This window comes from Mirounga angustirostris, unplaced genomic scaffold, assembly GCF_029215605.1.
Source record: "Mirounga angustirostris isolate CCGP_5_RB_7025 unplaced genomic scaffold, mMirAng1.0.hap1 SCAF_13, whole genome shotgun sequence".
NCBI lineage: Eukaryota > Metazoa > Chordata > Mammalia > Carnivora > Phocidae > Mirounga > Mirounga angustirostris.
This window is the reverse complement of record NW_026991721.1, coordinates 101,680,434-101,697,240: the sequence shown is the minus strand read 5'-3', so window position 1 is coordinate 101,697,240 and position 16,807 is coordinate 101,680,434. Positions and strand designations below refer to the sequence as shown.

General features: G+C 43.6%; 1 protein-coding gene across 1 annotated transcript in view; it reads right to left on the bottom strand.

The window, feature by feature from the left end:
• Window positions 1-16,807, bottom strand: part of POU2AF1 (POU class 2 homeobox associating factor 1) — a 67,252-nt gene that overhangs the window by 27,660 nt on the left and 22,785 nt on the right. The window contains exon 2 of the mRNA XM_064575871.1: window positions 153-260. Coding sequence (XP_064431941.1) covers window positions 153-260 — 108 coding nt within the window. The remainder of the gene's footprint in view (window positions 1-152; window positions 261-16,807) is intronic.

Below are 16,807 nucleotides of genomic sequence, written 5' to 3'. Positions count from 1 at the left end.
ACAAGCAGGGGGAATAGCAGAGGGAGAAGGAGAAGCAGACCCTGCCGAGTGCAGAGCCCAATGCAGGCTCAATCCCAGGACCCCGGGATCATGACCTAAGCCAAAGGCAGACACTCAACCAACTGAGCCACCCAGGTGCCCCCAATCCTTACATCTCTTATTCCTTTCCTTATAGGTTTGGCGAGTACCATGATAAACAGCAATGGTGATTGTGGTTATTCTTGTCTTGTCCTTGTCTTGAGTATGATGAAGATAAATTCCTAAAATTTAAAAAGAAATTATGAAAGATCTAAGATGGAAAGAGTAACGGACAGTCAAACTCTAGGGGTGACGAAAAACTAACACCTAGACACATTATAATGAAATTTAAAAACAACTCATACAAAGAGGAAAATCTAAAACCCTATGGAGAAAAAAAAGTATATTAACAGATGAGGAACAGGAATCATATTAATAGTATTCTTCTCAACAGCAAAACTAGATGCAAACGAACAACGAAGAAATATTTTTAAAGTATTAACGAAAAGAGCATTGGACCTATAATTTTAAATCCAGCCAAACTATCATTTAAATATGGTAGCATAACAAAAACATCCTCAGATAGACAAGGCCTCACATTAAAATTGCTCTTTGAGGAAGCACACAAATAAAAAGGGCAACTGGGAGAATTCAAAGAAATACAGGAGCAAAAGATGATCAGATCCATGGGTAAAGTTTATGAGAGGAATTTTCTTTAAGCTGAAAAGAAAGAGAAAATACATCCCAAACCACCCAAAACAAAATATCTAGAAAATATCAGCATGATTGCTCAAGTGCAAGGGACACCATTCACTTTATATTCTGTTTACTTTGCAGAGGCATGTAATGTGTGGCCCTGGAGGAGATCAAAGAGAAATTAAAATGTGCTAATGTTTTTGTTTTACAAAAGGGAAAATATAGGTATTGACAAATTTAAGAAATCGACAGGGGAAAATATAAACCTAAGTATGGATCAGAAGTAAGGGGTGATGGCCACTTTTGTTCTTACTATAAGAACAGATATAGAATGTTACGTTTTTAAACCAGCTGAAGAAAACTGGATCTTTCTATGGAAAACAGGAAGGGGGTATTAAAAAAAAAAAATACAGTGAATGGAAAGTAGAAATAGGGTTACAGGATAAGTTCTAATAGCACAGTAATTATAATATATATAAAAAACATTAAAAGATACAGATTCCTGGATTGAATTTAAATTCTAAAAAAAAACAAAACACTATGTTGTCTCTCAGATAGAATCAAAATAAAAAGTCACAAGTGGTTCGAAAATAAAAGGCTCATGTAATTCTTGATTTTGAACCTAGATAAGGTCAACACAAGAAAAGACTACAGACCCATTTAATTTGTCAACAGAGATTCAAAAATCCCAAATAAAATTTTGGTTTGCTGATACATGATGGTGATATAGTAATAATAATACAACAACACATCATGTTAAAGTAGGATTTATCCCAGGAATACAAGGATGATTTATTCTTAGAAATGTTATCAATGTAATTCACCACATTAATGAACTCTAGGAGAAAAATTATGGAATTACCCCACTCAATGTCTAAACACTTGATAAAGTCCAGCATCTAACTGTAATTTTTAAAAAATAATAGTAACTCTTCCAGAATTAGGACTAAAAGAGAACTTTCTTAGCTTGGTAAAATTTATACACCAAATAATCTAGGATGATGTACATAATGGAGCAATTATAGATAAATTCTCTTTAAGAACAAGCTCTCTGGGGCGCCTGGGTGGCTCAGTCAGTTAACCGTCTGACTCTTGATTTTTGCTCAGGTCATGATCTCAGGGTCCTGAGATTGAGCCCCATGTGGAGCCCCTGACAGGCTCCATGCTGAGCATGGAGCCTCCTTAAGATTCTCTCTCTTTCTCCCTCTTCCCCTCCCCAACCCCCCCCAAAAAAATTTTCCTATTACATGTATGGTTAATTTCCAAACATTTATGCACCCAATTTTTTTAAAAAACATATGTTCAACACAAAAAATAAAACATACAGATTACATCATGTAACTATACCAAGAACGGTTCTAGGCTTCAGGGATACAACAATGAACGAAACAGAGAAATTGTCAGCATCATATAGCCAGATACTTGGTGTTGGGTAGACAGAAAAATCCATATGACCTTCCAGTGAAAGATTTATCATCAATGCAGATATGGACAGACTAGAGCATAGAAAAAATTGATGGCCTACAGGTTGACGAACCCTTAGACTATGAAGATTTTCTGTGGCCCAATTTGAAAGGTCATACCTAGAGAAAGATTTCCTGACCTTAGGGGTGGAGTTGGAGAGGAGGGGGGAACCCAATGATTTTAAAGTGGGGAGGGGTCCTATGTGCATATATACATTTTCCTTGGGAGACGATCTGTAGAGCTCATGAGAATTCCAAGGTTAAGAATCACCATATTTCAGAGAAATACTATGATACCAAAATTTTAAATACATGAAGGATACATTGCCTAAGTCTGGCTAAAACAAGGATGAGCCCCCAAATGAAATGGATAATCCATGGGTACAGTATCAAACTTCATTTCTGCCTACGGGCAATTCCTTTACACACCGAGTCAGCTAAGCCCATTTCTCATTTCTCCTGCAAACAAGTATCATTTCATTCTTCCATAGAGTTTGCCTCTGGGCAAGACAGCAGAGCATGGTGAAGAGATCATGTAATTAGAGTCAGCAAGCCTGGCGTGGAATCTAGCTGTGCTGCTACCGGGGTGGCCTTGGGTAAGTTGTTTCAACTCTCCTAGCTCCAGTGTCCTCCTCTTCCAAATCAAGATAATAGTAATAGTCATAATAAGGATAATAATTGTTGTTATTGCAATGATGAAATTCAATAGCCTAGTGTAAAGTCCTCTACATTCTCTAATTTTAACTGTTTTGTTCTGACCAAGAGACTACATAACTGAATTCCCTTTCATGGTTTTGTTCTCAACGTTCAGGCACACTAGGGACCCTTCAAGCTTCAACAGTTTGTACTTTTCCAAGATAAGAGCAGTTTCTGCTACCTCTGCCAAAGAAGCAGTGGGATTCAGACCGCATCTGTCTGAACCCCAGTTGACAAATATAGCTGACAGGTGCATGGCAGGTTCTTATCTGGGAGCAGCATTAATGGTTGGGCTTTCCAGCTTTATTATGCCTTAAATAATTAGATGTTATAACTGGGTACAATTAAAAAGGAAATCACATTCATTCTGATCAAATAGAGACTGCATAGACCCAAGGCAAAGTGGCCTGGATGGGCGCCAGTATTCAGAAGCTAGGGCTTTATTGTATGTAGCAGCCTGGTGTTCATGACAAACCAGAGGGTGGCCGGCTCTTTTTATGGCTCTCCTGAATGCTCCCTGATACTAAACAGATGGCCCCCAGTCATACTGACAACATCTCTTCGACACAAGAAGCTGGCAAGTGTCCATGCCCCCATTTTGCAGATGAGAAAACCAAGGACCAGGTGGCTTTAATTATTAGCTATGGCTCAAGACTGCCATAAATAATCCTAGAAGGTAGTCAACAAAACTTAGTGGTTATTACCTTTGATTTGCTTGTTACCCTGGAGCTTTCAAAAACAGTCTTTGCAAAAGAGAAAGTCTCTAGGCTATTCTACCCACATGTGGTCCTTTCAAGGCAAAGGACCTTTTTTTTTTTTTCGTGCTTTACGATTACTTGGCACCACACCCTGAGTAATAGGTTTAATTTGAGAGTTTTACCTCCTTGTCAACAGTACCTTGCCCCACAGTCTGCACAGTTGATGGCCACCTTTGAGAAACAGCTGCAATTATCCTTCTACAAATGCTTTTTGAGCACTAACTCTATACTGGGAATTATGCGAGACATTAAGGATTCCATATGAGGAGGACACGGCCCCTGTGCCCAAGCAATTATCACTGATATGAAAAAACAGATTTTTTAAATGAAAAGTCCTAATAAGAATTCCTAAAGAGTGGTTTCCAGCCAAATTATGCAGAATAATTATTATAGAGAAATATCCTTGGGCCCCGCCCTCAGAAAACTTGACTCAGTAGGTCAGGGAGTGGTCCATGATTCTATTGGCTATTTTTTTTATTAAAAAAAAAAAATCAGGAATTCAAGTGGCATTACTTTGGGATTTAGGAAACACTAACTTAGGCAATCAAAAACTAGTCCTTCCTGAGGTTCAGGATCCCCCGCCAGGAGCCTCTGCCCTCACTCCCCTGTCCAGGCACAACCTCACGTGACTGACCCCATTCCAGGGAGGATTTTCATTGGCTGGATTTCACACATGTGCCTGCCTGGGGAGGCTGTTTCTTCTGGTTGGTGACCTCCTTGATCATCTGCACCTCAAGGCCCTCCAAGAGTATCTCATGAGTCACCTTCTCCCCTCACCCTCCTGGGCCCAAACCCAAGCATCTCCCACTTGAGTGTGATGAGAGAAAACAGCCTTGTCAACTTCTAGATCTCTTTTACCATCAAGTGTGCTCTTAGCTGTAGGCTTTATTAAAGATGCAATTTACCAGATTATGGAAGCTCCCTTCTGTGCTGGTATAGTGAGGATGTACATGATGATAGGATGTTGTGTTCTGTCCTATCCTTCTCCTGCATCTACTGAGACAGTCACACTGTTTTTCTTAATCTGTTAATATGAATCACATTCATCATTAGAATTTAAAAAAACAAGTCCTTCCTTTTTTTCTCAGGATCTCTTTTCCTATCTGTCCTCTTTTAAACTCTTATTCATTGGAATGCCCCTAGAAAGCCCCGATTAAGAAGGAAAACAAAAATCTCCAGCTCAAGTGTAGCGTGGAAGATCCTTTGTCTAGGGAAGCCCATAACCATTGTTTCCCACGCACAGAGAGGAGCTTGGCACCATGAATGCTGTGGAACTGGAGACAATCCCTTTCCTTTAGGCCCCCCACCAAGGAATAGTGATCAGGTGGCCCTGTGACCCAGCCCCCACTCAGTATGCCCAAGACTCAGACCAGTCTTACTGTTTTTCTGTGCAGTGTTGAAAGGCTCCCAAGTGACCAGAGCCCCCCAGACAACAGACATCAGGAATGTCTGAGCTAATGGCTCAAAGAAGTAAAGGGAAGGGAGTTTGTCCAATGATGCTTGTCAATCATCTTTCCTTGTAAAGTACAACCAAAAAATCTCCTCCAGTTCCTCTTCCTGCAACACCAAGCCCTCTGGTTACTCAGGATTTTTACCAGGTGTAGTTCATGATTTGTGCCCAAACACTATGGAAATCGGAACTACAATAAAGCTAAGGTCTGTTTCCTTGTGAATCAAAGGTTTAGTTACTACAAAAAGGAAAAGGCTGTAGCATGCCACAACAAGTCTATTTGCATGTGTGCCATGCTCCTGGGCAACTGTCGGTCATGGGGGGAGCTGCTGGGCGGGCAGCTGTAGTCTGGTGGGAGAGAAACCTGAATGAATGAATGAATGAAGAATGAAGTTGAAAAGTAGATAGAAATGTAAGGGGAGAAAGAAGAGAAAGAGGAAAAGGATAAGAAAGAGAGAAAGACAACTCAAAATTTTAGACATCTTAAAGGTCCAAGGGGGAAAGAAAAAGATCTGCCTTCAAAGACAGAGGTGTTAATTCAATCAAGCAGTAACTGTGCAAGGTACGTGTGGCCACAGTACCACCAGGGAGAGATTAGTGAACCAAGTAAGCGAAGCGTGTGCTCAGTGAACCCAGAGACAAAATCAGACACTGACAGTCAACATCTACACGTCATTGTCCCTGGTCCAGGCCATCATTTAGCCACCAAAGTGCACAATGCCCAGCACATAGTAAAAGTCTTTAAATGGTGGCCATTATTGTTATTATTTTTAATACGAAATATTTTAATCAATATGAACGCTTTTGACTCAAGCCCAATATCTCTGCCATTACCTGTGAGAGCAAATACAGAAAACAAAAATACAAAGAGGGTTAGAAATGTAACAGGCACACAATAAATATAAATTGATTGGCATGAGGATATTTAAAAAAAAAAAACAAATCTCCCTTAGTTAATATATTCCACAAATAAACACAGTCACACCATGAAACAATAAATAAAATCAAAGTGAGGGGAGAGGGGTAGAGATCAAATGTACCTCCCAGTTGCGGTAGAACCAATGATAGCCAAGATTTCTGGACATTTACTATATGCCAAGAACTGTTCTAAATACTCTGCACATATTATTTCATTTAATCCTTATAACAATGCTTTGAAGTATCAGCCTCATTTTACAGATGAGAAGACAGACAGAATGAGGTTAAGAAACTTGCCTAAAACACACAACTCCTAAGAAGAGCCTGAGATCCCACCTGGGCACTTGGATTCCACAGCTCTTTTTTTTTTTTCTTTATTTTTTTTACTTGAGATATAATTGACATATCAATTTCCGGTGTACAACACAATGATTTGATATAAGTATATACTGCAAAAATGATCAGTACATTGTCTCGTGAACATCCACCCCCACATAGAGTTATACATTTTTTCTTGTGATGAGAACAGCTCTTATCAAGCGTGTAACACCACTTCCCCACAAAAGAGTTAAGTTTCAAACAACCAATCATTCATCTATCTATTCATTCAGCAAATACTTGTAGACTGTCATTCTACTGTTATCCAGGCTGTATTTAGCACTGAGGATATAGTAGTGAACAAAGAAAGTCCCTGACTTCACAGAACTTGCATTCTGGGGGGGGGGTTGGGGGTGGGGTGGAGAAGAGACAACCAGCACAAATATCCTCACACCAGAACAAGGAAAACAGTGGGTCAGAAAGCATCTCCCCAAATAAACATATTTCCACAGAAATATGCACATCAGAAAAGCATTTTTTAAAAAAACCCAGCTAAAGGATACAGATAAAAACCATCAATGACATTAAATCCAGATATTCTACACTCAGCAAATTCAACAAATGTCAACTGAGCACCAACCACTGCCTTCTCAATGGCAAAGGAGAGACTGAGTTCAAGGAGACCCCAGCTCAGCCAATTAGCGGGAGGTGGGGCAAGGGCTCCAGTGGGCTTTCCACTCTGCCACAGATGCCCAGAGGAGTTTTACCAGGGGATGGATGCTGAGCCTAGAAGCCAAGAAGTCTAATCAGACCCAAGTATCCTGCCTTCCCTCTTTCTTCAAAGGCTGCCAGTCCCACTTGCTCAGCCGAAGATGCCACTCAGACCACTTATATCTCTGCAGCAAGATGACCATTTTGCACCAGGGAGGTGGCCTCCATAGGCAGGTGCACAGACACTAGAGCAAGTTAGAGACAGATTGCTAAGCAGTCCCAGAGCCACCTCAGCTTGAGTGTGGATGGCCCAGCACATTGATGGCCCCAAGCTCTGGAATGCAAAAACTATGGCAAACCACCTCTTCTGGTACAAGAGTAGGTTCCTTAAGGAAGCATCATCTTGGGTTTCTTTTGTATCCAGAAGATTTGACACAATGCCAGTTGTAGAGTATGTGCTCTGCAAAGTTTCATGGATGAGCTGATCACTGGCCATTTATCCTTTTTCAGAGCGTGTGACAATCACATAGACAACAGCAGCGGCCGCTGACATTGAAGAGCAACCTCCCCAGCCCATCAAGGCCAACTGCAGTCACCAAGCACCAGGAACTTTATTCAGGCTGCTCCCTGTGGGGTACAATGGCTCACAGAAGACTCAAACTGGTGCTGCTGAAGATGTTGAGTCTTGAGTTTTGAGCCAACACATCCATCAACCTTGGGCAAGTTATCTTCTCTGGGCACACAGATTTTAAAATTTTTGTAAGGATTAGATTAGTTAATATGTGCAAAACAGTGCAAGTGCCTGGCAAATAGTAAGCATCTAAAAGGGTTGGCTACGACTATTCCAATACTGTGGCTGGGCTGTGCCCAAGCCCCAAGGGGAGTCCACTGGTACTGCCTGCACCACAAGGGGCATGAGGACATGGAACAGAGTGACGGCAGATGACACGATACAGCCACGTGGAGTCATAAACATCCATACTAACGAGTGCAAAGATCGCTAGAAGCACAGAGAGATCACTGTGGGCTGATACTACATAGAGCTCCCCGAAGCCTCCTCCAAGTCCACCATGGTCAGGGGGCTCCCTGTTATTCCTATCGGTTGAGGAGCCAGGCTACTGAATCAGTTTATAAATGATGGTGAGTCACATAATGTAATCTAGATAGCCCTCTGCTCTCACCTGTCAGAGAATGGGATGCCAGTGTGGCCTGATTAGATCAGCCAGAGCAAATAGCTGGCATCAAACATTTGAACACCTGCCCCTGTCCAGCCCTCCAAATGCCCCCAGGCAGCATTGGCTCTCAGTCCCCGTGAGAAGTACACGCTGAAACCAGACGTTAGCGGAGTGCGGGTCCCCGGGATGCTGGCCATCCGGAGAACTGTGTATTTGGAGATCTACTTTAGGTCTAAATTTCAGATGCACCACCTGAGCCCCAAGAGAATTTCCTCATGAGTCACGCCCATCTTTGGGGGAACCACTGGGCAGAGGTTGCAGAAAGAATCTGTGGGGGTTGGTTCCCATACTAACGTAAGAACAGAGTGTCTAAGGTACAGCATGGGAAGGAAATGCTCTCGGACGGAGGGAGAGTGAGGGACCAAGTGACATGGCCCACACCCCAAGACCTGCCTCACACTGCAACTCTGTCCTCCCAGGAGCTCTGCCATCCCTCAAAACCTCCCCCGGAGCTTAAATCAAACACCCCCTCCCCCTTGACTCAGCACAGTCAAGATAGGCTGATACTGTCCAGAGGACTCCACAACAAAAAGCAGTTAAGAATTTGATCCCTGGAATTAGATAGGTCCCGGTTCAAATTCTGGTTCTGCCACTTAAAACTGTAATCTTAAGCAGGTCACTTAACACTCTATGCCTCAATTTCCTTGTCTGTAAAACACAGATAATAATTCCTTACCAGGCTACCGTGAGGATCAAATCAAAGACCGCGTGAAAAGGAGCACCACGGTGCTGGCCATAGTTGATGCCCAGTGAAGGCTGGCCCTTATATTACTAAGCACCGCCCAAGAGAGAGACTACGGTGGGAAGGAGCCCAGAGAACACCAGGCTTGGCAAAGGAGCCAAGCCAACCAAGTCCACCTTCCAGAATTCGCCACAACCAGCTCATTCCAATGGCTCGCGGGTCCTGCCTTTTCCATACGTGATGTTCAAATGGATGCCATTGTGTGGCTCATCTCTACGGCCGCCTCATTTCTATTTATCCCCACGTGGACCCACCCTGACTCCCTCCTCAGATGCTCGTGCCCAGCCCAGGCCTGGTCCGAGAAGCAGGCCTCCTCCCCACGTGACTGACACCAGGAACCGTGTCTCCTTGTGACACAATTACTCCCACTCACCAAGAAGAGTTACGCCTGTGTTGGCCCAATAGTCTTAACGCAGAGGGAGACACCCAGCACACTCATAAAATCATTCGTTCCACAGATGTTGATGAGAGCCTAGGAGGTGTCCTGTCCCCGTAACACCCTTCCCTCTTAGAAGCTGTTGCATTTAGATCTCAGTTTCCCCGCTCAGGGAACGCCTCCCAGATGGCGAGGCCAGGAGAAGGCCGAGCGCCCTGAACACAATGGGGAATCCTTCCTGGAGCAGTGGCAGGGACGGGGACGGCGGCAGTCCTCAAGCAGGACCAGGAAGTAAGGAATCTGCCCAGCCAGGTGGGCTGGGGCAGGCTTCCTCAAGGTGCCCGGGGCTCTGCTGCAGGTGCGGTCAGGAGATGTGCCAGGGGAGGCTGGCTCAGGGTCCCCTGTGGCTTCCTGCCTGGACAAACACGCCTCCTCCGCAGCCCCGGCAGACTGTCCCCTCCGCCGAGCCCCTCCGGGCAGCACTCACACTGGCCCATTGTTCTTCCTGCTGGCAGCTCTCTGGCTCTTGTTTCCCATCCCTGCCCCCCGGCGACCCCAGCAGAGCCTCGGCTGGTCCCTACACGCCAAGTAGATTCTGGGGCTCAGCGCTTCCACCCTCGTGTACCTCACAGAGTCAGGGTGCTCAACAAAGTACCTTCCCTATTTTGAGGACATTCCTTCAAGTAAGGACCAATAGAATGTTGTGGAAAGGCCAAACTATATGTTTGGACAAATAGTATGGACAAAGATTTTCAACTGATCTCTGTCATCAGAATCCTTTTCTTTTTCAACTCAATTATTAGGCAGATCTCCAAAATTGAAACAGGTAGAGGAGGACTAACTCTAAGCATAGTGAGGTCCAGAGGCTGTCTTTGGGGTCTCCCACTCCTTTGGCTCCCCTGGCCCTCAGTCAGGGAGCCCAAAAGCATCTCCAAAGAGCACACATGATTGGGAATATTCTGCCCCGTGACCCTCCCCCTGGGACTCACCTCGCAGACTGATGTCTTCTGGCCAGACCTTGAGACGCATTCCCAGCACCGCCCCGCATTTCACTCAGGTGTCTCCCAGTGGCCCCCTGTCCTCTCTCAGTCTGGCCTGCTGGGTCCTCTGCTGCCACGGGGCCAGTTCCAGGCCCTCTGCCTTCCCATCTCTTCCCTACCTCCCGCCCAGGGTGGTGGTGGGTGGCCCTCAAGCAGCAACTCGTACCTGGGGCTTGAGGGCAACTCAGAGCCAAATCGACCCTTTGGTACAACGGAACTCAGTACGACAGCAGATTGTCTCAGCACTAAGGGGCAAAGAGCTGGGGTTCCCGGTGGGTGTGACGTCAGAAATGTCTCCTTCTGTGACAGGTAACTTCTGAACTATCTTGGCGCTAGGTAAGGATCGGGAAAGCAGAGCGCACTGGTCTCTGGGGTGGCCAGTTTGAGATACGGAAGGCACACTGCACTCCCCCACAGCAGGGCCGGGCCCCCAACTCCGCCCTCCCCACGCCTGTTCCTGGTCAACCCCACATGCCTTTACAGATCCTGCTGCAGTTCCAACAGGGGTGGCCCAGAAGTGACCACTACTTAAGATGGGAACATTTACTACTCCCTTATACTCTGCCAAAAGCTTGTGTGCTTTTATGTCTGAGGCCCAGTCGACTTTCCCTGAAAATCAAGACAAACTGAAATCCCAAATGTGGATCCAGCCACAATGCCCACTGCTCACCCCATTCCCCCACCTCCCTCAGCTTGTCTATCTGCCCACTCCCAAGAGCCTTCTAAGCCTTATTCAAAGCCCTAGACCTACATCTTCCATGAAACTACTTCTACTATTACTCCTTTTAGAGTGTTTATGATTCTATCCTCACTTTTTGATAATTAATAACACATAGCTCGAATTTTCATTGAACATTTAAATGGTTTTATTTCCATAATTCAACTGTTAGTTTCTTGTGGGCAAGGACCAAGGCTTCCTGGGATCCCCCATGGTGTCCAGCCCTGTGTTTTATATTGTGATTCGCAAGAGGCTAGGGTTCAATTAGTATCCGTTGACTTACTCATGCCACTGACTAGGACCTCCGTTATGTCAAATGCATCTGGAGTCTGAAAGTAGCTGCCATAGATGTTTCATCCAAAGAACAAAACCCAGGCTGAGAAAGAAAACAAGAGGAAATACATTTTAATCTCGTATTTCTTAGTTCATTTCATATTTTTCCTAAGCAAACAATCACAAGTTTAGTCCGTATAATAGATAGCTCCTAACTGTCCCCAATACCACTGCTTCCCCCAACAAATCCACTTTCCAAAGTGCAGCCAAGAGATTTATTTCTCATGCAAATCTATCATCTTCTTCCACTGCTTTAAACCCCTCCGTGGTTTCCAGTTGCCTTTAGGCCTTAGTCCAAATCCTTCCTCTGACTTCCTAGGCCCTTGGGAATCCGGACTTGCTGCCTCTCCAACCTCATCTTCCATCCCATGCCCGAAGCTCTCCAGGGCCCTGCATATTCAGTTTACTTAAAACTTCCACACCAGGCTCTCCTTTGAACCCCAGGCCTTCACACGAGTTCTTCCTCCTTCTAGAATGTTCTTCTCCCCACTCTTTTCTTCCCTCTCCTGCATCCCTTCACCTGGCTGATTCCTGTTCAACCCTCATTGACCCAGAGAGGACTTACCGGAGCCCCAGATAGCAGATCAGAGAAAGTACCAGATGTTCAGCTCCTTCTTGTGTCTCCTCTTCATTGGGGTCACCTGCTTGTTTCCCCACCTAGATCTTGAGGTTAGGGACAGTGACCCTCCTGCTCATCGTTCATCACCCCAGTTCCAAGAATAGTGCTAGTTGAACAGAATAATCAAAATGTCCCCACATTGCAGCCAAATGTTTAGGACATCTTCCCCACATACAATGCTGCAGGCCATGAAGACATTACCCTTCAAAGTGAGGGCTTTGGGATCACTGTTTTTGAGATTAAATTTATAATTAAAGAAATAATAACTTAGGGTACAAAAGAGTTCCAGGACCTCAAATTCAGTCCAATTCAGCTTACTAAATCAAATTACTTCTTTCCCTAATACAACCTTATTCTCTGCCTCTGCCTTGTCCACCAGCCTCACTTGTGGTCTGTCGCTTGTAGGACACAAGAGGAAGGAAGGGGGGAATCATGACCACCGACATAAATACCACCTGTTAATACCTTTACCCAGTATATTGTTGCCACTTTAAGTAAAGCTGTCCTTTCTCCTGGAGAAAAGCTTCCAACACTGCTGATGGTCTGCAAATCTGAGACAGCCTCAGTCAATGGACAGGGAACATGAGATGGTTTTATGTGTACACAGACAAGACAACAATTTATGGAACGTGGTCTCAGGGGGAACCCGTGCCCTCCAGCCATCTTTCCCCACTCCTGATTCAAATATCCCAGTTAGACCTTAGTCCTTTTTGCTCAAAGCAGTGGTTCTCAAACTTTACCATGGGTCAGAATCACCTGGAAGACTTAATAAAACAAAGAGTGTGGGAGCCCCATCCCCAGATTTTCTGATTCAGGAGGTATGATTCAGGCCCCAAAATTTGCATTCCTAAGTCCCTAAGTGATGCTGATGATGCTGGTCCAGGGACTAGATATGAAAAACCTCTGCTTAAACTAGGAATGGTTTCAGCCCTGTTGTGCATGAGCATCATCTACAGAGCTTTTTAACTTTACGGAGTTTGAGTGAGGCTTGGGCTTCTGTATTGCAAATGTGCCACAGTGATGCTGTTGCTTGAGCAAGGCTGAGAACCATGTATGTATTTATCTCCATTGAAAAGTAGTGGTCCTTCTAAAGTACTAATACTTTGTAGTGGAGTCAGTCATTTACATGCTAGTATGAATGAGTCCCCAAGCTTTCCTGAGATTTGATGACTAAATGCAATGGGGTATCCTGGAATGATCCTGGAAAAGAAAAAAAAAATGGAAAAACTGGAGAAACTTAGATAAAGTCTGTAATCTAGTTAATAGTATTATACCAATGTTCATTTCTACATTTTGATAAATGTACCACAGTTATATAAGATCTTAACATTAGGGTAAGCTGAGTGAAGGGTATCCAGGAATACTCTGTATTTTATTTTTGCAACCCTTCTATAAAACTAAAATTGTCTTAAAATAAAAAGCTAAAAAAAAAAAGGCTATACATAGTGTGGGCAAAGTCATTAATGCTGAAAATGTGTCAAGTGGCAATAAATATGGCATTATTCTTTGGACATAAGGTATATCTTTTCAGATGTAAGATTTGAGATTTGTACATCAGAAAACCACGGCATCACTATCTTTGCCTCCATATTTGCTAAATTACACTATAATTTGTGTGAGAGATTTTCTGTCTTGTTCATCACAGTATCACCATCACCTAACTCAAAACAGACACTCAGAAAGTATGTGTTGAGTGAATGAATGAAAAAGTAAGTGAATGATGATATTCTAGACTGTACAAAGATAGTTTGATAAGCCCAACCCTTGACTTTTGGAGCATACAATCTAAGAAGATGTATTTATAATATTTTTCACTTACATATAAATATATTTACATTTTTATTATGGATTTCATATAAATCTGAGAAATTTAAGAGTCACATATAAAATCTAAGGATATACATACATGTATATGAAAAATACAGGTGCTTATATATATAATCAAAGAGAGCAAAATAACAATATTAAGCCAATCAGAGGAAAAGTGAAATTTGTATCAGTAGGGATTTTTGCCTATTTTTGTTTGCCGCTGTATTCCCGCACCTAAAATAGGTTTGGCATTAGCTGACGCTCAATAAATATTTGTTCAGTGGATGAATGAATCAAGCCTCATGTACAAGCCAAGGGGATGCCTTCCAGTTCCTTTTGGGTGAGTGTGTAGGAAGAGGGGTTCCTGCAGAGAAGCCCTCGGTCTCCCAGCCTTGAGGCAAGTTGGCATGTGCTGTGTTTGTGCTCAGTGTTCCCCTGCCATACATGGGACGTCCTCCTGCTCTGCCTTCCATGGCTTTTCAGAATCCGCATTGTGAACAAAGGTCTGAGTGTGTTTTCATCCAAAGGGAAAAAAAGAAATCCCACATCGGAAATGTCTCTACACACTCATTTCCACATTGCAATCTGTGTTGACTCGGTGAAGAAATTCAACGGAACTGAACCCCCCCTTTGCAGAGTGGAACTTCTCAGGAGAGCCCCCCAAGCAAAAATGTCCAAAAGAGTCCCTTTGCCCTTGTGAATCGCCACAGAAACATCTCTCCAGAGGAGGGCTTCTCTGCTGGAGGCCCCGAGTGGTACTTCTGTCCATCTTCGTATAAGCTCTTAACCAGGGCATGACTTTGGACACAACACAGGTAATTTCTCTACCTCAGAAACGCTCAAAGTAGAGCCGCGGGTTACAAAGATGAAACACAATTGTGTACACAGAAATCTGTCTGGGATGCCAAAGGTAATTAACTCCGCTTTTTAGGCTTCAGAATCCCAACCTCAAACATTTCTGTTGTTCTCCTCCAGGCACTCCCATTATTAGAGACTAAAATTGAAATGATCTTCTCTTTATCATGACACTATAATTAATGGGGAAAAGGAAAATGATTTTTGTGGGCTAAGGTCTCCTTTACCTGCTCTGTTGCCATTGTTATTCATGGGAAAACAGGAAGAACTCAGTGGAAGAATTTTTTTTTTACCATAAATTTTATTCATTTTAAAGGTATACTTCAATGATTGTTAATAAACTTTGAGTTGTGAAACCATCACCAGAATCAAACATTTTCACCACCCCCAAAAGAACTCTCATGACCATTTGCAGTCAGTCTTTGTTCCCATCCTGTTACCCCCAATTTTTTTAAAAATTTTTTTATTGTTATTTAATCACCATACATTACATCCTTAGTTTTCGATGTAGTGTTCCATGATTCATTGTTTGTGCATAACACCCAGTGCTCCATGAACGTGCCCTCTTTAATACCCATCACCAGGCTAACCCATCCTCCCACCACCCTCCCCTCTAGAACCCTCAATTTGTTTTTCAGAGTCCATCGTCTCTCATGGTTCATCTCCCCCTCCGAATTCCCCCGCTTCATTTTTCCCTTCCTACTTTCTTTTTTTTTTTCTTTTTTAACATATAATGTATTATTTGTTTCAGAGGTACAGATCTGAGATTCAACAGTCTTGCACAATTCACAGCACTCACCACAGCACATACCCTCCCCAATGTCTATCACCCAGCCACCCCATCCTTCCCACCCCCCACCACTCCAGCAACCCTCAGTTTGTTTCCTGAGATTAAGAATTCCTCATATCAGTGAGGTCATATGATACATGTCTTTCTCTGATTGACTTATTTCGCTCAGCATAACACCCTCCAGTTCCATCCACATTGTTGCAAATGGCAAAATCTCATTCCTTTTGATGGCTGCATAATATTCCATTGTATATATATACCACTTCTTCTTTATCCATTCATCTGTCGATGGACATCTTGGCTCTTTCTCAGTGGAAGAATTTATCTCTGAGAAAGACCTAACAGCTGCAGAGAAGGTGATCTGAGGGACATCCAAAAGACCATCCAACCAAAACAAATGCCCTTGCTGTCCCACCGCAGGGACTAAAATGGTCAGCACGGATTTCCAGCAAGTGACTCCCTTTCCTCTGAAAACTTGCACAGAGATATAATCTGAGTGGGGTAACAAATTAAACCATTGCCACCCTGGGAGAACACGATATTTATCAGATTAGCCAGGCGGTAGATGAGAAAGGTCCTAAGGGAATGGGACATGGGAGGTACTGGTTAGATGAAGATGATGATGGTGACAATGAAGATGGCAGTGATAGTGATGATATCATTGGTGATGATGGGCTGAGGCCCACCAAAGACTTGAGATGGTGCCCTGGCAGGAGCACCCTAGGTTTCCAGGGTAGGAAGACTTCCAAGCCTTCCAAGCCTTCCAAGGCTACCCTGGAGGTAAGAGCACAAAAAGAAAGGAGTAGGGGGCAGCCATCAACAGGATTGACCCCTTGACCTTGAGTCTCCTCTGCTCACAGCACTAGAACTGTTACTCCTCAGGGGCAACAGTCAAATTGCCTTCTCTTCCAGCTCTATCGAAGAAACACATAGGAAGGGACAGAGACACATCTGGATGAACATGGAGGGAGTTGCTGCATGAAAAATGTGCTTTGCAAGGAATTTCCTTTTCTTCTCTGGGAAAGGAAGACAGGTCACCCATGCTGAGGACAGTGTCCCTAAGAAAACTTAGAACTTTGAGAGAAAAAACAAAACAAGACATGAAGGAGGACACAATTAGCAACATGTTCCATTCACCTCCCACAGTTATGTTGGTAAGACTGAACAATTTTGTGTGTTATCACACTGTTACCCAATGGTATTGTCTTGTCATCTTAATCTGTTCTTTCGTTTGTCTGATCTTTCCAACTTGACTTCTAACT